This window comes from Nematolebias whitei, chromosome 14, assembly GCF_014905685.2.
Source record: "Nematolebias whitei isolate Nwh7 chromosome 14, NemWhi1, whole genome shotgun sequence".
Taxonomy (NCBI): Eukaryota; Metazoa; Chordata; class Actinopteri; order Cyprinodontiformes; family Rivulidae; genus Nematolebias; species Nematolebias whitei.
Genome location: NC_056511.1, coordinates 38,594,926 through 38,618,278, shown reverse-complemented (window position 1 = coordinate 38,618,278; position 23,353 = coordinate 38,594,926). Strand labels below are relative to the sequence as shown.

Below are 23,353 nucleotides of genomic sequence, written 5' to 3'. Positions count from 1 at the left end.
GCGGCGGAAGCTGCCAGCGCTCGCTTTTTTTTCCATTTTTCCGACCTGTCAATCAATCCAGTAGGCGTGTCAGCAAATGACTAATCGGCAACCTCAATTTGTCCCGAAGGTAAACGCCCCTTGTCTGTGAAGCTGCTCTGCAGCTGCTCGGGGTGTACGCTGGAGTATCATGTCTGAACCCTCTGCGTACAGTACACGTGTACGTACGCGTGAACGGACGTACGCAGCAGTATACTGGAGCCTTAAATGTAAACTGCCCACCCTTATCATTTTAGGAAACTATGCTTTCTAGTTTTTGTATTGCTTAAAAGTATAGTATCCTCAAATGAATGGGGTGGCCAAAGATTAATTTATGGTGGCCAAGGCCACCACTGGCCTCCCCCTGGCTCCACCACTGCACCTGGTGGTTGATGAAGTTGCTCCCTCCATTCACCAGGATCCGTCACTCTGCACTGCCTCAAACCAGAAAAATAAATAAATAAATAAATTATCTTCTTCTCCACAGTGTAACTCCTACCCATTTTAATATCTTGCAGCAAAAACATTAAGGTTTACTTGCATTCCCTGTTCAATTTCAGGCATGAAAAACACTCATCTCTAAAAATACAAACATTTACTTTTCAAATCCCTCTGCGACGTGGAACATCGGTGTACTGCTTGTTGAGTTTTGAATATTTTTTAGAAGGGATCAATTTGAGACATACCATACCGTTTTATTTATAGAGCACTTAAAACAGCGACAAGGCCAACCAAAGTTCTGTACAGACAGAGACAGATAACAAGATCTTACTGTAGATTTCATATTCTTAGGGATTCTCGATTGTGGTTTGTTTTACAAAAACATGCAGATACCAGACAGCCTGGAAGGATGTCCAGATGTGCACAATATAGTCATAAACAGGTTTCTATTCTTAAAATAGTTTTTTTTTTTTTTTTTATGCGGTGGGGGTGTTGAGCCTTTTGAACCTACAGTTTGAGAAAACAAGTTGTGAAACCTTTTGACAGATCTATTCAGGTCAGCAGCAGTACCTTGTTGGTTTGAGACATCTATAAAAAACAACGTGCAGGTCCACATGCTGCACCTGCTCACAGAGCAGCCAGTCACTCTGTCTGTGTTTGAATGCTGTACTCTGCTGGTTTCAAACATAGTCAAACTTTCCGTTATATGATGGTTCTCCCCACTCTCATTAAAGTCGTATGCTTTAATGAAATGATGTGAACGACGTTTATTGTCGCTTGACAAGACTTATTGTTTATTGATAAGCAGAAATGCTTTCTGTATTCTGCAACGTGACCGTTCAGTTTTTGTCATGAACTCTGTTTTTTGGGCTAATAGCCAGTGTTTTCAACCAATTTTTAAATTAACTAAATAACTTTTGATGTAGATTAGCTTTGACAGTTACCATCTGCATTTTATAGAGAGGTGCTAAGTGTGTACTGTTCTGGAAATAGCAAAACTTTTAAGCTTATGAAAAGAGCTCAGTCAAACTCAGGATGAGGAAAAAAAGGTGTTCTGTGAACTTTCAAAACATACATGAAACATTTGTGGCCCGCGGACTACATATTGGGGTCTTGTGATCCCGAGTTAGTGGGCATGAGCCCAGGTTGTGTCAGGGAGGTTCAGCTGAAAGAATCTTACTATATAAATTTTAAGTTTAACATACAAACAGGAGGGCAGCACGGTGGCGCAACTGGTAGCGCTGCTGCCTCTCAGCGAGCAGGTCCCTGGTTCAAATCCCGGTCCGGGGGCCTTTCTGGGTGGAGTTTGCATGTTCTCTCCATGCATGTGTGGGTTTTCTCCGGGTACTCCGGTTTCCTCCCACAGACCAAAAACATACATGTCAGGCTGATTGGTAACTCTAAATTGTCCCTAGGTGTGAGTGAGAGAGTGAATGGTTGTTTGTCTCGTTTGTCTCTATGTGTCCCTGTGATGGACTTGCGACCCGTCCAGGGTGTATCCCGCCCCTCGCACAGTGATCGCTGGACATGGGCACCGGCGACCCCCGTGACCCAAAATGGAATAAGCGGGTAAAGAAAATGGATGGATGGATGGATGGATGGCACAAATCACCACAAACATTTACCAAAAAGTAGACTAATGAATATTTATTCATACAACTTGACTACACATGACGTTTTCAAAGAAAATAATTGCAGTTGCTTTAATCATGGATAGAGGTAAACTGGACACATTTTACTCTTTTGTTTCTAAGAATAGACTAAAATGTATTTTCCAAGCATAAGAAAAAAAAATCAAATCAAGGGAATTGAAAGTTCTTGTCTTTTTTTAAACAAAGTTAATGTTTACAAGCCTTTTTAATTTTTTTGTATCTACAACAATTTAGAAATTCTTCTCAACCAAAATGAGTAAACTTTTGTCCTTTCTCCAAAATACCATATTGTTCACATTGTTGTTGGGAGTTTAAAAAAAAATCACAAAATGCACTTTTTTCTTATCGTAACTTAGATTTTTGTTGCCTGTGAGTATTTTCATTTTTGAGCATTTTGCTTCTTGAATGGAAAAATACTGAGCTGGCAGGGTAAAACCAAGATGTAAATAAATATAACAGAGCTGTTGTTACTTTACTGACAAACGTCAGGAGGAACGCTGGGCTGTGATTATACAGCAGGCAGGATTAACACCCTCAGGGGGCCCCGGGTACTGTTGCTCAGGGGCTCAGGCACAGATCCAACAGATGATTACCACTCACATTTTTCAAAAACCAAATAACCACGTTCATCTGATAAGCTAACTTGATGATATTCTCTGTCATCGGACTGGAAATACTTGAGCTCAGTTATAACCAAAACCATCAAAAGAGCCACTTCTGCTTCTTTTCCCACTTACTAAAATTGCTCCAGAGCTGCAAAACCTATGTGAGGATTGAAATAAAGATACAAACTGCAATAACTCATCTCTGTATTGAGTTTTATATACCGTATTTTTCACTGTATAAGTCACGTTTTTTTGCATAACTTGCATGCCCTGTGACTTATACGCCGAAGCAATGTATTTATGGATTTTTTCCCAATGTTTACAAAGTATAAACCAAATTTTGGCTGAGATATGACCATTTTCATTCATTCTGACTAAAAATATTGAACACTATCATTTTCATCCGCTAGATGGCAGTCGAGCTGTATGGCATGCCATTGTATAATGTAATAGGTAAAAGTGGATATTAATGACACAATCGGCTTGCCATACAATGGCAATGTCGTCTGCCTGCACAACAGTCAAATCAGCTTCATTTCGCTGCACCGCCCCGGCGAAATGCAGCTAATTTGACCATCAAAATGCATTTATTAAGTAAAAGTTCAACTGAGACACACCTTTACTACAATGTCGAGCAAACAAATATTTGTTTTTAAGTGTTAATCTTGTTAAATTCATGTTAAAGTCCTCCCATGCACGCTCCCGCGGCTGCCATTTGGCAGCCAATAGATTTTTGGCACAACACCGGCCCACATTGCCAGCGGTGATGTGTAACAAACGTGACGCGCCAGCGGTGATGCATAATAGATGTGACGTATACGGCGAAGCGACGTATTTATGGATTTTTCCACTTTATTAGACATATTTGGAGTCATGTGACTTATAGGGCAGAGCAACGTTTATGGCGGAAAATACGGTAAATACCACACCGAAATTTAGTTAACTAGAAATATTACTCCCTTTAATAAAAATGTAACCCACTGAGTTATGGAAGTCTATCAGTTCTTTCTATATTTGTGGAAAATTTATAAGCACCACATTTTGGAATTAAAAAAACAACAACACATATTTGCATCCGAGTAAATTATTTGAGCAAACATAAAAATTAGAAGTTTTTGGGTATTTCTAAATCGTCTCTAATAGTAGCCTAATTTATTTAAACTTTTATCTTTTTTTATTATTATTTTTTATGAAAGCCAAGCTTCTTATTTGTACTACTCTTAGACTTTTGCAGAATGCCTGATTTCAGTGACTCAAAACATAAAATGTTTGTAAAACTGTCCTTGGATTTCAGTGAAAGACCACTCTGTGTGACTGGAAGTTAACCAGATGAAACTGGCTCCCATCTGTTTACTCTTTGTCTTAACTTCTGTTACAGAAGTTTTACTCACATGTTGCAGAAAACTGGACAAGAAAACTGCTACAATGAGCTTTTACTGTTGTGGTTCTAAATATAAATCTTCCTTTTCATGAATATTGTGGTCAAAACTACAATAAGTAGCCCCAGAGCCCTGACCCCTGACTTACACCACCTGTGATCTTTTTACAGTTAATGCACGTTTTGCTCCTTTACACCTGCCTTTTAATTACTTAAATATACAAATGTATTTGGAAATTAGTGTTATTTGTATTTCACATGCAGCACGGTGGCTCAGTTGGTACAGCTGTTGCCACTCAGCAAGACGATTGCCAGATAGAATTCCGGCCCGGGACCTTTCTGGGTGGAGTTTGCATGTTCTCTCCGTGCATGCGCGTTTTCTTCAGGTACACCAGTTTCCTCCTACAAACCAAAAACATGCATATTAGGCTGACTGGTAACTCTAAATTGCCCCTAGGTGTGAATGAGAGAATGAATGGTTGTTTGTCTCATTTGTCTCTTTGTGTCCTTGTGATGGACTGGACCTGTCCATGGTGTACCCTGCCTCTCGCCCAGTGACTGCTGGAAATGGGCACCAGTGACCCCCGTGACCCAAAAAAGAAGAAGCGGGTAAAGATAATGGATGGATGGTTGTACTACCCTAACAGGATAATAACAGTAATAAAAGTAGCTGAATAATTCTCACTTTTACTTTAGTTCGCCTCATTTCACCTAACGATTTAGCTATTTTAGATAAAACAACCAGTTTGTCACAGGGGATTTTTAGAGTTTAAAAAAACAACAGGGTTTTGTTTTCAAACATTCTCCTTATTTATACAGAGAAACAGATTCTAGGTCAGCTAAACCTAAAGTTAACGTTGTTTCACGTGTTAACAAGCTGAAAGTAATCAGTATAACTGTATAACTGTTATGAGTTTAAATCAGACTTCATAAAAGTGTGTTTGTGCCCAGTACTGGGCTAGTTTGATCAAATAAGACAACAGGATGACTTGAAGTTTCAGAAAATGACTTCGGTTGAACAGGCAGAGCGGCAGACAGCTGCGTAGGTTGAGAGCCACAATTGTATTTTGTTTTCAGGTATTTTGTCCCTCATGAAGCACCGTAGCTCTTCAACAGCAGAGAACACTTGAGGACTGGAGTCAAACCCACTGGACTACAGCGCAGTACATCAAGGCTGAGGTGGGAGGAGTATGGTAGGCCGTTGTAACATATAATTAACAAAACCCGCCACGTTAGATTTCAATAAAAAAACGTCAAAATAAAAGTAATTCTAGACTTGACATAAGAATGATCTTAAATAACATTCACATTTATATATAAAAAAAAGGATATTTCAACGTTTCAAATTGCTTTACAATTTTAGATTTTTGATATTTTTATGGAGAAACTCAAATTTCAGAAGGTTATTGCAAGTCATAATTTCCATTTAACCTGTTTTACATTAAAATATCATAATATCTTAGTAAATATTTCTAATTACGCTGTTGCATCATGTTTATGGTTCTTTGGTTATTTTCCTAATGACATTTTTAAGAACTGGAATAGGTTTTAGATTATTCCAAATTTATATTAGAACATTCTGGATTAGGATTTCTTTTTGTGGAAATCTAAAATGAAACTTGTAATTGTAAATAGCTAAAATGAGTTTTTCCTAGTGCTCCATAACTGTCTTGCTAATTTAAACTTTATGCTATGGTTTTGCTAATATAATTCCATTCAAGCACGCCCAGACACAAGTGGTTTCCTCAAACCGGTGAATTTATTAAAATTCGGTACGTGAAAACTAAAGAAGACACATAAAATAAACAATTAACTCTTAAGAACAATAAACAACAAATCTCAATAATGCTTGTACAATTTTTGTAAAATAAAATACAGAAATAAAACAAGCACCTCGTTGGCTGTGTGCTAGCAAAAAGAATTCGTCTTCTTCTGTTTCAGCTTCTTTTAACTCGTTTCTTTAATTTAAAATGCTTACTTAATGCTAATCTCACACCCCGTCTGACTTCTTCTGTACCTTTAAAACCTGAATATAGCAAATTTACAGGTGGCATGTAAAACTACACATAATTAAATGAAGTCATGAGGTTCCATTAGTGCCAAAAATATGTTTATGTGTCTATGTAAAGTGTATATGTAGCGGGTTGTGTATATTGATGGTGATATGTTAAGCCCATATGTAATGGGATATGTTAGGTGCATATGTTAAGTAATAAGTTAAATGATATGTATTATAGCATACCTATGTATTGCATTGTGCCTAACATATCATATTACATATGCTCTTAACATATCACATTACTACGGTCCATTGTACATTACATATGTGCTAACATAACATAATAACATACTACATATCACTTAACATGTCACCTTACATAAACTTATCACTTAACGTATCACCTTACATATACACATCACGCTACATACACACTTTACATAGACACATAAACATATTTTTGGCACCAATGGAACCTCAAAGTTACGCAACAGTTTTGCTACTGTTAGCATTTATCTACATTTTGCTAACCTTAGCATTTAGCTTTGATTATGGTACATTTAGCATTTTGCTTTTGTTTTTGGTTTTGCTGCATTTAGCTACAGCTTTATATTCAAACTTTAGCATTTGTTTAATAAAAGTGCCACTATTCAACTAAATTGCTCAGGGGGCCAGAGTGACATTTGAATGTCATTATTGTGTCATTACTGTCATCGTGTAAATTGATTTTGAAATATAAAACCTCTTTTATTTAAAATTAACCCATCTAATGGGAATATTTATTAAGCACATCTTATTTTCTGATTTAAAACCTAGTTTTATTCTAAGTGAACTCATTGTTTGGCTGGTTTGAGCTCACCCAAAGGCTGGAGGGCCACTAAATGAATAGCATGCCCTAAGAATACTAATGTTTGACAATTTAAAATGCTAATTATGGTAAATGGTATTTTAAACAACAAATGTTCATTTTTGAGTGGAGGTAATTAATGACGTTTTTTTTTTTTTTTTTTTTGCTTTAAGGACTACAGTACCGCCCTCTGCTAGTATATGGTACATCGGCTTGCCATACCTTGACTTGGGAGTCAAAACATGGCGAAATAACAAGTTTCGGTGTCTCGGCAGGTAGAACTGCACCATATCTTGCACTGTTGGAGCAGTGTTGGAATACAAACGGGTCACCGGGGTTCGACTGCAGAGCTGAACTTTAAAGACGCAGACTTTCCGCCTCTAGGGGGTTCGGGTGAATATCGTGACCATTACGGTGCCTGTCTGTGTTTTCCCCTGAAGGCTGGCGGTGCTTGTCGCGACTGTCAACACAGAAAACGGACCAGGAGCGAAAGTTTTTCACGTTTTCCATTAATTCCTTCTGGAAAACACAGTTTAGCTTGCTAGCTTAGCTACGTTAGCTAACGCGTGAGCGATAAAGATAGCACGCGCACACCTGGTTTAGGTTTATTCCGATTACTTTGTGAAATTTGGAGATATTTAAATCGTGGGAGCAAGTTTGACAACTGTCAGCGGCGGAGGCTGCGTGTCAAACGAGGCGTTTAATTAAAAATAAAAAAAAATTATCCGGCTAATGACAGCCTGACGGTCGGTTCTGGTGCGGACGGACCCGGACGCCATCACATCAGACGTTGCGTTGTTTCTAAAAAAAAAAAAAACTGCGTTTCTCGGTCGTTAGTTTTTTTATTTCCACGGTTATCAGCACTTTTAAAAACAATGTTCCTCCTGGGCGTTAAAGTGCTGTTTTGAACATATTTTTCGTCTTCGGCACGCGCCAGTGATTTAAACCCGACATTATTTTCTCAGGGATGTCGAGCAGAAAACGTGAACATGAACGCAGCAAGGTGTCCAACAGCTCTAAAGGTGCATCGCAGTTAAAACCCGACACTTGTCAGATGATGGCCGATCAGCGGGGACGTTGACACTTTCTTCAAATATCGTACTTTGCGTCTCGTTAATTTCGGTGGGATTCTGCAGCGGGCTGGTTTTGGTAAAACTGCAGAAAACAGCGGAGGTTTCGGGCGGAGTTGACGTGAAGCTAGCCGAGCTGGGTGCGTCTGTGGCGGCTGCCTGGTCGCGATGGGTTTGCTAATCTAATCTGCAGCATCAGATTATTTGAAAACCACTGTAGGGTGTCTACAACCTGCTAAAACATCCTTTTAACTCACCCCTCTCCAAAAACGAGCTCTAATTGCGTAAAATCTGGCTCACTTGTTGGCTAAGTTTTGGCAGATATGTCTGAAAACGCCCCCACACGAAGCCTGGATGACATAGACCTCGCAGCTCTGAGGGTGAGTATTATTATAATCATCATCATTATTATTGCAGGATAACTGTGCAGCGTTTTAGTCCTGCAAATTATGGCAGACTGTTTCAAATGTTGTCATCCGAGTTTTCTTCCAACCCACGCAACAAAGTTGAGGTGAGATACCCCCCAGCCTGTGATGTAGGCAGCTGTGGTGAAATCACACATCCACAGGACATCTCGTCTGATTTCTCCACTAAAAAGAAGAGTTGATTATGAAAACATTAGATCCTCCTTTCTGAAAATGCTTCTTGGTGGCAGAGCTTACTTGTTGTTGATGGATGGTTTGATATTGAGGATATGTCAAAAAGTTTTTATTTGTTTGTGAGGGGGGGGGGGGGGGTGTCTACCTGGCCTTTTGGACCCCTCTTTCCTGTACCAGGCAGGAAACTTGTCAAAGAATAAACAGGCCTGCTGCCTTCTATTCTGATACTTCCTCTTGACATGATTCTTGATCACAAGACTAGTTGTGACTAGGCTAGACAGTCACTATCAACATTTTTGGGAGGGCTAGTAAAAATTGTGCCATTAAGTTCACAATTCTGGTAGTTGTGCAGTCAATTACTTATTCAGTTGTTCCTCAGTTGGGAAATGGGGGAGCCTCTCTTTCTTGGTTGAGAGTGAGGTTCTGCCTCAAGTGGAGGAGTTCATAAGTGAGGGAAGAATGGAGCAGGAGGTCGACAGATGGCTCGGTGCAGCTTCAGCAGTATTGCAGACTGTACTAGTCCACTCTCCCTGTTTACCAGACGGTCAGTGTTTCCAACCTCACCTATGGTCGTGAACTCTGGGGAGTGCCTGACAGATCAAGAGTGAGGATACAAGCAGTCTAAATGAGTTTTCTCAGAATAGACTTGAGAAGTTTAGTTATCCAGGAGAGGCTCAAGAGTTGAGCCGTTGTTCCTCCCCACCATTATAACATCCATGCATCTGTGAAGGGCCTCAAGCATGATCTTCAGCGATCGTTGTGCGAGAGTCATGGTACACACTGGTCAGGTCCATCACAGGGCCACAAAGAGATTTTCAGCAGACAGCCACTCTCACTCTTGCCTACAAATAATTTGGAATTGCCAGTTATTATAGTCTGTATGTTGTTTGATTGTGGAAAGAAACCAGAGTAACGAGACAGAACCCACACAGGCATGGTAGAGAACATACAAACATCACATAGAAAGACTGGAAGACTACTTTAAGTTGAACCTGAAAGCTTCTTGCTTAGAGGAAGTCATGCAACTGTGCCACTGTGCAGCCATCTTCCTATTTAACTTGTCAAAGTTAAGGTGTTGAAATCAATAAAAAAAAATTTCTGGGTACCAGAGGTACTTGTACCACAGTTTGAGAATCTTGTTCAAGGGTTTCCAGTGTTTTTTTTTAATATCTTCAGAAAAATCAGTAGCATTAAAGCGTTTTAGTTTTTTTTGCTTTCTAATTTGGAAAGTTCCATTACCTGGGTCGAACAAGATAAGACTTTTGCTCATTGTTCAGTTTTAATGCATAATATGCTCTGCAGCACAGGGTCCTGCATACATGGACACAGGGAAAAATGATTACCAACTACTTTGCAGATCTGGGAATTAATTAGTTTTTTTTGAGTTTCTTGTGTATTTCAATGAACCCATTCCTTTAGTTAGTTTTTCAGTTCTGATCTACCTTTTTGCTCCCTGATTAATCAGAAATCACTTGGTTTTCTAAAGTAAAATTACGGGATCTGCTCTGTTTGCTTTCATTTTATTATGAGTTTATTTTTTATTTTTTTGTCTCTGCACCAGAATCTCTTGGCCACAAGAGATGTGTGAAAATGTTCTTGTGATTTTGGAAATTGACCTTTTAAAGATGCCGTTTAGAGTTTTATCTGTGACAAAAGTTAGTTTTTCAGTTTGTCATTTTCAAATAAAAACTATGTACATCCTTAAAAGGCATAAACATGTATATATATATATATATATATATATATATATATATATACACATACACACAACATTTGCACAAAGGACTTGCTTTGAAAGTCCTCATCCATATGATCTAGTATTCTTCCGACTTTTGTTTGCGTTTTGCAACACCGGGGGTTCCTGTCACCTGTTGGACGTTAGAATAGGGTCGAACATTGACACAACTATTTACTGCAACATCTTTGTGTGAGTGTCATTCCTGCCCATTTTTGGCTTGCGGACATAATTAAGAAAACACCAGTGACACTCATTAAAGAATACTTTCCATATTAAAGTTATACAGAGGAAAACAGCATGTCAGTGGTTTGATTACTGCATCTTTCAATAAACATTGCAACAAAATTGAATGTTCCATAAAAGCTTACTGCAGCAAAATGAAAACACAATTCAGACGGCAGTGAATAAATCAAGTCTTCTGTTGAATGGTGTTTGTTGCAAGACTGTAGGTTACATTTTTAGAAATGGGATCAACATGATAAAATGCATTAAACAGCCTTTTAATGTCATCTGTTGTTGGAAATAACTTTCATGTTCCGTTTTCATATGTAACCAAGATTTTGGTTGGTGATACCACTGGATGCTGATCAGCAAATAACACCAGGCCTCTGGAAACGAAACTCATGAGAAACGAAGTCTTGTGATCTTTGTTTCCTTAAACCCAGACAGAGTGCAGTTATGTTTAGCTGAAATGTTCTTACACAAGTGAGTTGTTTATTATTAAAACAAAAGGATGTGCGAGTTTTACTCGGCTTTATTGTAAAATAACAAGAAAGGGGAAAAACTTAACACATTGACTACTGTATGCGTAAAGAAATGCATGATAAATTTAGTCCCGTTACTCAAAAATCTCTTAGAATCACGATTTTTATTTTTTGCTGTTTGCTGCAGCTGTGTAACCACAGATGGGACATCTTTTTTTTTCTTCAATGACTTCCTGTGTCAGCTAAGTTAGCACCCTTGCAGGAAACGTGTTTACTTCCTCCTCAGACCTTCACCGGTGAACCGATGTTCCTTTTTTAATCAAAACTTAACGTTTGGGTTGAATAATAGTGTCGTCTGTCAGTGTTTGTTGTTCTCTCCTCCATTATACTGAGATTGCACATTGTCAGAATATCATATCTTCCATTTGCAATGTTTTATGTTTAAGTAGACTAACTCCTGCCAGCTGGCTGTTATTGCCTTTTTTTTCCCTACGATTGTTAGACATTGTTTATCTGACCGTGTGCTTAACTGTACCCTTCCCCTTGTTTCAGCTCGTTCCTCTCATCCCACTCTGTGCTGGATGTGGGTGAAGCTACCGCCTCTGCCTCAACACCCACTCAATCATTACATTATTTCCTTCCATACCATCATTCTCTTCCCTCCTGGTTTACCTCACTCTTTTGTTCCTTTATACATAACATGCCTAAAAAATCTGTGCGGTGGTGTCATCAGATGAGATATCTACATTTGAATCAATGCCTGGTCGTTTCTTTGCAGATTTTTTTTTTCTTCCTCCTGAAGGAAAGTCTTTATTATGAAGGCTGAAAAACGATGATTGGATATAGATGAAAGCCGGATAGGTCACGGTGTACATTTTAAACCCAAGGCAGCAGTCTCACCGCCCACACATAATCTTAAAGCCATATTGAAATTGCATGAAAGTGGAAATGCTTGTCATTTTCCCCTCATCTCTGGTGAAAGTGTGGGGAGGGGGTTGCATAATTTAGTCACAGCAACCTGCTCATTATTAGTGTCAGTGAAATATTTGTTCACAGCAGCTGGAACATAAAATCCAAAGAGAGACTGAAGTTTTATTCAGGATGTCGGTCTATTTTTGTGTATTTATAAATATTTAGTGTATAAAATTGTCTGCTTTCTGTCGAGGCTTGTGGGTGAAATATTGAGTTTTAAATGATCAATTTGAACATGAAATATTGGATATAGTTTGGCATAATTTACAAAGTAAAAACCATTAGGGGTATCTTAAATTTTTGTTTTTATGATTGTGTTTGCAAACATGTCTGTAGGTCAAGTTCGCTTTACTGTATTATCATTTCAGTCATATTCAGAATACAATGGGAGGATAGAGTGCATCTTGCAGGGTTCCCAGTAAGTCTGGAAGTCGGGGGAAAAACTGGAAAATGACTTTCACATTTTGAAGACGGGGAAAAACAGACTTTGAGCACTGATCTGCTAATTTAAAAGATAATCATTCTGAGATTTTGACGTGCACATGTATTAATGTTAGTATTCTAGTATAACTTGAGTCCATGTTTTGCAGTATATGCATCCTCACTGATTGACTATGGTGGCTTTGTAGTATCGGATGTACGACATGATTAATTTTTAGGAATGATGGATGAATGCACGTGTCGTAGACTACAGTTTACTTCCTGTAGTCCCTGAATGTGACTCTACACGCCACCTAAGATGAGTTCTGAGCATTTTATGTTATTGAAATATCTCCTGGAATTTCAGGATTTAGTCGAAGAAAAATCAGGGAAAATTTAGGGAATTTTGTTTTCATGAAATGTTGGGAACCATGACTTGTGTCCAGAAATCAGAAAATAAACTACAAGCAGGAAGAGTGCAAGTTCAAGGTTTCTTTATTGTCATTTGCATCACGTGGTACATGAGATGGAACGAAACTGTGTACTCAAGGTCCCAGTTACACCCAAAATAGCAAAAATATAAAGTACAAAGAGATGGTATATATGGATCCTTACAACCTAGCTGTTTCATTGCTCTTTGTTAAAATCAGAGTCCCCAAGGCTCAATGGGATAAACCTGTATAAACAAAGGTTGATTGAATAAGATATACGCTAAACAATATGCTACAAGATCTTAGATATATGCTAAACACTATGTAAAATAATACAGTATATTAAGACAAGACGTGAAAACCAGTGCTGAAGATGTAAAGCTGCAGCTGCTATCAAGGTTAAAAGAAAAATGATCGATGCTCAAGTTAAAAACATTAAAACGTACGATCTTCAAAAAACCTGCATTACTTGAACTTTAAAATGTCTGTGGTGAGTTTAGAACGATTGAAATGAAGCCTGCTTCCAGATGAGCGTTTCTCTGAAGTGGAGGCCTTATTGCCTCAGAAATAAAGGTTAGTTTTTCCTTCATTTAATGCAGCGAAGGTTAAACACCTTATGAAAGAGGTGAAAGGGATTTTTTACAGTAAGTGCTTTAGTTTAGCATTTTCTTGAATATGGTGTCTGTAGAGCGGAGTAAAACCTGATGACTCTCAGATGTTGCACAGACATCACACAGCAGTCACCATACCAAGACTTGTCTATATCTTTGGATGTGGGGTCCTGAGATAAGGTTACGAGTAAACGGCTTACCTGCAGTATATAGCTTTTTGAAAGACTATTTAGAAAATGAGAGGTTAATTTTTAAAGGATTGACTGTAATGCAAAATTGACAGAAATATAAATATAAAACTGAATTCCTATGAATTATTAAAAAAGAAGACTGAAGACATTTAAACACGACAGCAGTTTACTTTGTTGGTGACTTTAATCAGACTGGCCATTAGCTTGTTGTTCCAGTTGTTATTGAACTTATTCTCCAATCTGATGTTAAAAGAGACATCCACTGTATAAAGCAAGATATTTGTTTATTTCTTTTCCATAAAACCCCACTTCAAAAGATGTGAACTGTTGCTTTAACATTGTTGTGCAAGTCACTGTTCAAAAAAGAAGTCAATCATTTGTTCTCCTGGGTGTCTGCTTTAAAACTCATTCAGCCTGATGGGGAGGGAGCAATCGTTGACCTCCACTTGTTCAGTTTGCAATGACCCGAGTCCTCTGCCACATGCACCACATGTCTCTGGAATGACTGCTTGTCCTTGATTTAATCTTTATTTTATTTTTGTTCTATGTGCCATTCTACTAAATGAAGGGCTCCTGTTTGGATCAGAAGGATGGTTGAGCTTTGGTGTCATCTCGGCTCAGATTTGATCGAGTGGATTTAAGTTTTTGATCGTTGGTGTCACTTCTCTCTGTATTTGATGCCAGTCAGAGCATAGATCAGCATCTATATTGACAACCCAAACTGGTTCAGGCCTCATCCACCCGTCTTAAACGATATGGAAAAGATAACAGCAACTTTAAATGAACAGTTATTATAAAATATGGTCTTCTGTAACACCATTTGTTAAAGTGATGGCAACTTTGTCTTTTTGATGTATATTAGAGGAAGTTTGTATTCTGTGTGGACTGGATGTCAAGGAACATGTTGCAATAAATGTTAAACACGGGCTTTAAAAATTGTAATGAGAGAAAAAAAGTGTTTTTAGACCTGCTTTTTTCTCTTCCTTGGTATTTTGTTTTGAGAATTATTAAGTCTTTGTACAATACAATGTAGTCAGACTGCAGCACTTTCAAAAGCAGGTCTTTTACTATTTACCATAAGTGTGACGTTTTAACTGGAGAATCTTGAAAGTAACAAAACGATGCAACCCCCGCTTCATTAAAGAGTAAATGTGAAAAAATTGGAGCTAAACAAAGCGAGCATCACCCACTTACAATTAAAAATAAACATATGCTTTGAGTTAATCTTATTTATTTAAACTTTTTAAAGTGTGCTTTATTATTTTTTTTAAAGCAGGGTTGTAAACGTATTGAGATGTTTCTAATTAGTTTCATGTGCAAATTTTTCTGAACTCGCTCCATTTGCTGAATGAGACATGAATCTCTCTCTCCTCCAGGATCCAGCGGGGATCTTTGAGCTGGTCGAGGTTGTTGGCAATGGGACATATGGGCAGGTTTACAAGGTGAGCCATGATGTCTACATTACATCCAGTTCAGTCCTGACCTCTATGTGTGGCTATATTCAGCACGTCTCCTTTTAAGAAGCTGGGATATGTACAAAGCCCATTATAGGGTCTGTTTTTTGTTCAAAGGTTTGCACATTAATTTCTCAGACTACATTAGCTTATTGCTGTGTCAGTAGAAATTTCAACCATCTGGATTATGAGATTTAGGCAGTTGAGACTAAATGATGAGAAGCTTCAGAAAGAAAGCGTGAGAGCAATTAGCTACACTTAATTAGTAAAGACCTTAGATTTTTAGAAACATGGAGGGCAACTTTTATTTTAGTGAATGTTACAAAGATTCAACTTGTTCTTTAATCAGGGCCGTCACGTGAAGACAGGCCAACTGGCTGCCATCAAAGTGATGGATGTTACAGAAGAGGAGGAGGAGGAGATCAAAGCAGAGATCAACATGCTGAAGAAGTACAGTCACCACCGCAACATAGCCACGTACTACGGTGCCTTTGTGAAGAAGAGCCCACCAGGACACGATGACCAACTTTGGGTCTGTTCATTGTTTTATCTGGTTCATTATATAAGCATTCCCTTTTAATCACAGTCACTGAGTTTGTGTTTGTCTGTGCACAGCTGGTAATGGAGTTCTGTGGAGCAGGATCCGTGACCGACCTGGTGAAAAACACCAAAGGCAGCTCCCTGAAGGAGGACTGGATTGCTTACATCTGCAGGGAGATCCTAAGGGTGGGAAATTGTAGTTGCACCCATCAAATCAATTATGCAGCTGAAGCTCGCTATTCACTGACCAGAGTTGACTTCTTTGTCTGTGAACAGGGCCTTTCTCACCTTCACGCCCATAAAGTTATCCACCGAGACATCAAAGGCCAGAACGTACTGCTGACGGAAAATGCAGAGGTCAAGCTTGGTATGCAGATTGAAAATGCTGAGTTTTGCTGAATTTTGTCTGTTTATAATATTCCTCACACTTTTTTTCCTCCTCTGATCTATTTTTTTCCCCCACAGTTGATTTTGGCGTGAGTGCTCAGTTGGATCGGACTGTCGGACGCAGGAACACTTTCATCGGTACTCCTTACTGGATGGCACCTGAGGTCATTGCCTGTGATGAGAACCCAGACTCCACCTACGACTTCAGGGTAACTGCCGCATGCTGCGTTTGAGTGTACGTGTGCACAAAGCTGTACGAGCAAATGACTGAAACTTTCCCGTCTGCTTTACAGAGTGATATTTGGTCTTTGGGAATAACAGCCATAGAGATGGCAGAGGGAGCTCCTCGTAAGTGTTCACTTCCTGTTGCATGACCTTTTCTCCTGCTTCATGTTTAATGAGACGCTTCTGTCCACTCAGAAATGGTTGATTTCCCATCATCAGTCCTAAAGACCTAATGAATGAGTGCAGCTTTGTTGTCTGTGTCTTCAGATGGACAGCTGAGTCACTGTAATTAAGATAGTGTAGTTGTGAGTTGGCGGCTGGCAGCTTTCTTTCTGCTTCATTGGAAGATCTGTCTGCCTGGAGATCTGCTGCAAATCCAAAGAATCGATGAAAATCTGTTGACCTGTTTCTGCAGAGAATGTCCGGGTATAAAAGAGGCTTAATACCAGCAGCTTATTGTGTGCTACAAGATGTTTGACCAATAGTTGCTTTCCTTTAACTGATGCGTATGAACAGTTTGAATGTTGTCCACCTTCCATACCAGCTTTAAGGAGTTTACTGTAAAATCTGGTTTTGTTTTTGGATACAAAATCTAAAATCACACAAAATGTACACAAGGCTGCTTTGGTTAGCTAAACAGGACCCTTACCCTTTAAAATAAAGTATTACAGTTAAACCACAGAAGCTTGGAAACTAAGCAATTACAATTTAATTGGAAGTACAGATATAAAGACTGTAAGACTTGGATAATGCAAACGTTTTCATATACAGGTTCCTAGATTAGGAGCTCGTATTTGTTGCCTTAGTTAAAAAAATAAAAGTTTTCCTTTTTAAGTTGCTTTGTTAGGCGTTTCCTGCGAAGGTTGCACGTAGAGTTGTCAGCCTTTGTGTTTTTAGCTGCTGCAGGTGTCAGTGCAGCTCTGAGATCAGGTAATTGAGTTTGTCACAGCTGAAGTTTCTAAAGAGCTCCTGGGACTTTCTCATTGTGTGTTTTGTGATCCCTGTTTGATTGTTCTGTAAAGCTTTGCCCAACTAGCTTTGTGTGACTCTAAAGCTTTATATCTCTTTATGATTATGAATGGGTTGCACCTTGAGGTTACCACCATTTTTTTTTTATTATTCTCTTTGGGGGGGAAAAAAAAACATTTATCTTCTGCTGATTGTGTTTCATGTACCAGTAGTTGAATATTTAATGTTTTTTTTTGTGTGTGTGTTTTTTTTTTACTTCCTTGGCAACATTTTGTTTATTTTTAGCTCCAGCTCCAAGTGCCATAACTGGAATCTGATCCAAACTCTAATCTTCATTACTGAGAGGAAAAAAAAGTGCACCCTTTAATAAAAAGTTTTGAAGCAATAGTACAATTATATCTAATGCACATGTAATTTTTTTTAAATGGATTAAAGCAGATAAGCTTTGTTATGTAATTAATTTGACTATACTTCTATGTTTTGGCTAAAATTTAGAGTCCAAATATTTGTATGTCTCTGATTGGAAGGTGTCTTTGGTTGATCAAGTTTTTGGTTAAATTAAGTTTTTCTTCTTTGAAAAATATATTTGTGTAGTTAATTGTACATTTCTGAAAGTCTTTTTCACATCACTGATGGAGACCACAGTGCGTCTTCAGACTGCTGCTGTTCAGTGAGGTTTACAGGCGGGCTGTCAAGCTGCTGTTGGTGTTATGTTATAAATTATGCAGGATGTCTTACTCCATCTGATTACTGAAGGAAGCTTTTGGAAAGAAAATAGTTCCTGCCTTTAGATTTGTTTTTTTCTGATAGTTGTGCTGATTCGTCAGTTGATCAATCAAAACAACATATCTAAAGTTGGCTGTATTTGTTTCTTAATATTTCTTACTAATAAAATATTTCTCATCCCAAATATTGCTAAACTTAACAACCAATGACATCATATTAACATTTATCTTAACGCTTTCTTTTTCTCATTTTTTAGTTAGGGAAATTGTTTTTCTGATTCCCTTTTTATTATATGCCTGTTGAAAGGTGGATGTATTCTAGGATAATTTCCGTATGTTGTAAACTTCTCTTGTCTTGCTTATAACTTCTAATCTTCTCAAAATAATTTAACAAAACTTCATACTAGAGCCCGACCAATATGGAAATTTTGGCAATCGCTGTTGCCGATATTGGGAGGGGCAGGCTAACGCCGATAATGGCTGAATATATTTTAGCTTTGTGTACCCCCAAGAATCTAAGAAAACAACTACTTTTAAACCTGTTGTTTAACACTTGAAGTCTTGAAACAGTCTTCCTAATGTGCGTTCACATTTTCTGTCCTCCACCATAAAGTTAAGCGTGTTACAAAAATATAAATCAAACAAAGAAACCCCCTTCCCTGTTCATTGTTTAAGCAGTCAGTCATGTATGGTGAAGGCCTAGTTAGTATTGATGGCAGCGGTGTTTTTTTATTCATTTTATTTTACAGAGAAGTTAAGATTTCAGACAAGCAATGCATTTCATTGAGGACAACAAAGATAAATGTTGTATTTACACTGATATATATTTATCTCTACATTAGATTTATTGTTCTGGCTAAGTTTTCTAAGGTATGCTTGGTTATTTAAACGTTAGCTTGCTAACTTGAGATTTTTATTATTTATTTATTTTTAATAATGATAAAAAAATATATATATTCTTCAACATTTACAGCAAGAGTTTATTGCATAAAATATTTGTCACTTACGTGACCATAACTGAGATTCATCATTTTGCCTCACAGTCGAGCTTACTGTATGTAAGAGATGGACCACGTGGTGAAGTGTTGATTTCTGGTTTATTTTTAAACGTATGAATTATTAATCTTCTTTTGACACACTTGAGAATTCAGTTTGCAATTTCCAACATTAAATTTATTTTTCGTTTGGTTTTCAGTGTGACGCATTAAATATATTAATCCTTTATATACTGCGCTGTAAACTCTGTACTGTTGACGAAACGAACATAACAGTTTTCTCCAGGTTCGTATAAAACGCTACATGAGACGAAACTGCACAGACAGGAAATGATCAGAGCTGATCAATGCTTAAAAATATTTGTAGGTCATGTGAAGCACATGTTAAGTTTGGCTGTTTCTTAAGGTTTAATGTGGGCCTGTAAAAGCCGGAATAAAAAAAAAAAATCCTCTTGCTTGTGTCCAAAGGCCTGTGCTATGAAAGTCTATTTACTGTGAAACTCCAAAGCTAACCAGTCAGGTTTAGCTACCTACCTACACTAAGAACACAGTGACTCACAGTCTTCGCTTTTACATTCATTCCAACAATAAGCCTGGGGCACGGGGAAAGATAGAATAACAACAGCTGTAACCTTGTTTCAGCAAACAAAAAGTAAAGTAAAAATAAAATAATGGTGCCTTGGATTTACATACTCCACAGAGGTGGAAATTATCTAACAAAATCTGATATGCTCTTAATTTTGTTCCTTAGCTTTCAGCATTAGGAGGAGGATTTAACTCCTAATCTTCTTTGTTTCTGTAGCTCTGTGTGACATGCACCCAATGAGAGCCCTGTTCCTGATTCCCAGGAACCCGCCTCCAAAACTTAAATCCAAGAAATGGTAAGTGAGCAACCATCTTGCAGCCTTTCTTGAATTGCCTTGAACTGTGTGCTGCAAACCAATTCTGTCTGAGCTGCAAACCAATCGAGAATAAATTTCAGCGTGGAAGAATGTAAGATTTAATCAGTTAACTGCCTCACTGTAAGCATTTCTTGATTCACGTGTTTGCTTTGAAATAAAGTTAATGCGGGAAATGAATGTGATCTACAATGTTGGGGAAGGAGGGGGGAAAACTGCAAGAGGGCACAAGGTGCAGCACGGCATTGTCTGCAGTGCAACAAAAGAGCGGCTAACGGCAAATATAAAACATTTGAGAACAGCACTGCATGGAAACAATGCGGATTTTTGCAAGAAATATCAAGATATGTTGCTGAATATGGGCAAAAATCTAAATTTGTTGCGTTCTTTGTCCAAACCTCCAGCTCCTTTTACCTACTTCTCATAGACTCATTTGGTAAACTTGACATCCAGACTCCAATAGCATCTTCTCATTTCAAGTTTTAATTGTATACACATCATTTAGTCAAAATGTTTTGCACAGGAATGCCACTGTCAAGGAAATAACAGAATGGGCTCAGGAATACTTCCAGAAAGCATTGTCAGTGAACACAATCCACCGTGCCATCTGCCGTTGCCAGCTGAAACTCTACAGTGCAAAGAGGAAGCCATTTCTAAGCAAGCTCCACAAGCTCAGACGTTTGCACTGGGCCAGGGGTCATTTAAAATGGAGTGTGGCAAAATAGAAAACTGTTCTGTGGTCAGATGAGTCACGATTTGAAGTTCTTTATGGAACACTGGGACGCCATGTCATCCGGACCAGAGAGGACAAGGATAGCCCAAGTTGTTATCAACGCTCCATTCAGAAGCCTGCATCACTGATGGTATGGGGTTGCATGAGCGCTTGTGACATGGGCAGCTTGCATGTCTGGAAAGGCACCATTAATGCAGAGAACTATGTTCAGGTTCTAGAACAACATATGCTCCCATCTAGACGTCATCTCTTTCAGGGAAGACCCTGCATTTTTCAACACGATAATGCCAGACCACATTCTGCAGCTATCACAACATCATGGCTACGTAGGAGAAGGATCCGGGAACTGAAATGGCCAGCCTGCAGTCCAGATCTTTCACCTATAGAGAACATTTGGCGCATCATAAAGAGGAAGGTGCGACAAAGAAGGCCCAAGACGATTGAACAGTTAGAGGCCTGTATTAGACATGAATGGGAGAGCATTCCTATTTCTAAACTGGAGAAACTGGTCTCCTCTGTCCCCAGACGTCTGTTGAGTGTTGTAAGAAGAAGGGGGGATGCCACACAGTGGTAAAAATGGACTTGTCCCAACTTTTTTGGGATTTGTTGACGCCATGTAATTTGGAAACAACAGATTTTTCCCTTAAAATGATACATTCTCTCAGTTTAAACTTTTGATCTGTGATTTGTGTTCTATTCTGAATAAAATATTAGATGTTGGCACCTCCACATCATTGCATTCAGTTTTTATTCACAATTTGTTTAGTGTCCCAACTTTTTTGGAATCAAGTTTGTAATTAAATTAAGTTAATTAAACTTGATACTCGTATGCATTATCACTAGTTGGGTTGCACACACTTTTCATCAATCTAGCTTCAAGGTCAAGGTCACAAATCAAGGTCAAAGTTTAAACGAGGTCTTTTTGTTTGTCTGTGCCACTGCTATAGCTTGCTATATTACTGTATAAAAGTTTTTTGACAGCGGATAAGGTGCTGTGTGTAGTAAACTTGTTAAACAATGGTATTTATCCACATTGGTGCTGTTGAGTTAATTCATTTAGGTATTGTTTTTGCCTAAACAGTTTAGTTGCAATTTCAATGAAAATGTATTGGATTGTAGTTTCTTAGATTTTTTTAAAACCGTCTCTTTATTGATGAGTTAATTGCAGCTATTTGCTTTTTTTCCTAAAGTTTTTTTTTCCTGCAAAGCTGCAATAAGTACATAAAGAGAGATGTCTTTGATGCTCTGAAGTTTGTTGAATCAGGATTGTTCTCTGCTGTCTTCATGCCTCCTGCCACTCCCTTTGTCCCCTTGAAGTTTATCGTCCTTCCCCTTCCTCCTAGGTCCAAGAAGTTTATTGACTTCATAGAAGGCTGTCTTGTCAAGACGTACCACAGCCGACCATCCACAGAGCAGCTGCTGAAGCATTCCTTCATCAGAGACCAGCCCACGGAGCGGCAGGTCCGAATTCAGCTCAAAGACCACATTGACCGAACGCGCAAGAAGAGGGGGGAAAAAGGTAAACGAGTTGGAATCACCTATTGAGTGTAACTTTAGCTACTTTTTAATCAAATGCAAATGGATGATTTAAGAATATTCTTGTAATATTTAGTTTTCACTTCATTCCGTCTGTAGAAGAGACTGAGTATGAGTACAGTGGGAGCGATGAAGAGGATGAAAACCGTGGTGATGATAGAGAGTCAAGGTAATTGCAACTAACTGTCGTTTCAAATACCCTAAAAACTTTGTTGTTGTTTTTATTTTTATCCTTCGTCCATTCACATTTGCTAATTTCGATCAACAGTTCGATCCTCAATGTGCCCGGCGAGTCCACATTGAGACGAGACTTCCAGCGGCTGCAGCAGGAAAACAAAGAGCGCTCCGAGGCTCACAAGAGGCAGCAGGCCCAACTGGCAGCTCAGCGCCGGGACCCTGAGGAGCACAAGAGGCAGCTGCTGCATGACCGCCAGAAACGCATCGAGGAGCAGAAGGAGCAGCGCCGTCGACTTGAAGAGGTAACGCCTGTAAAACTGTAACAACTTTTTAACATTTGAAGTTGGATTTTTTGCACAAATTAGACAACTTCATCCTCACAAATCAATGAGCACCAGACTTTTTTTTATTTTCTACTGAGTTCTATGAAACTGAAAATTTTATTTTGTTAATACATTATTTTAAGTTTTCATCAGTTTTTTGAAACCAGTTTATAAAACATGTAATTAATTTGATGAAAATCCTTCTGCACACTAGGGAGGTAAAAGGTCAGATAAAAAAAACAAAAAAAAACCAAAGCAAGATACTTACATTAATTACTGTATATTAGTAAAAGAAGATACACAAACTGATGTATAAAAAGTTGATGTGTTTAAAAATTAATTTCATGTTTATTTGAGTATGGAATATTTACAATTAAATCCCACTGTGGTGCTGTCTTAGATTTAATCCCATAATTACCCTTAATGCATATAAGTGAAGCTTTGTGCAGTACTTGAGTAACTCTGCCTATTTGCAAAACTCAATTTATAAGGAAACTTTGAATGTATACAGTTTTTATGATTCAGTAGTTGAAGTAATTGCTGCTTTTTTGTTTTAATTTTATCTCCAATGATGACACCAAGACTTGTGTTTTTATAACATTTATGATTTGTTTTAGTATCAGTTGGTACTAGTTTTGATTTGGTCACGTTGAATTCAGAAGCAACAAACACGAGTGGCAAAAAGTTCACGAAGTGAAGTGTAGTAGGAAGATT

The 23,353-nt window shown here is 38.3% G+C and overlaps 1 protein-coding gene across 1 annotated transcript in view; it reads left to right on the top strand.

Moving 5' to 3' along the window:
* The first annotated feature begins 7,708 nt into the window (after positions 1-7,708).
* mink1 (misshapen-like kinase 1) overlaps positions 7,709-23,353 on the top strand; it is a 41,005-nt gene continuing 25,360 nt past the window's right edge. The window contains exons 1-11 of the mRNA XM_037688106.1: positions 7,709-8,390; positions 15,053-15,118; positions 15,480-15,662; positions 15,746-15,856; positions 15,947-16,037; positions 16,136-16,266; positions 16,351-16,405; positions 19,774-19,852; positions 21,947-22,122; positions 22,239-22,308; positions 22,408-22,618. Of these exons, the coding sequence (XP_037544034.1) occupies positions 8,334-8,390; positions 15,053-15,118; positions 15,480-15,662; positions 15,746-15,856; positions 15,947-16,037; positions 16,136-16,266; positions 16,351-16,405; positions 19,774-19,852; positions 21,947-22,122; positions 22,239-22,308; positions 22,408-22,618 (1,230 nt within the window). The 5' untranslated portion in view covers positions 7,709-8,333. The remainder of the gene's footprint in view (positions 8,391-15,052; positions 15,119-15,479; positions 15,663-15,745; positions 15,857-15,946; positions 16,038-16,135; positions 16,267-16,350; positions 16,406-19,773; positions 19,853-21,946; positions 22,123-22,238; positions 22,309-22,407; positions 22,619-23,353) is intronic.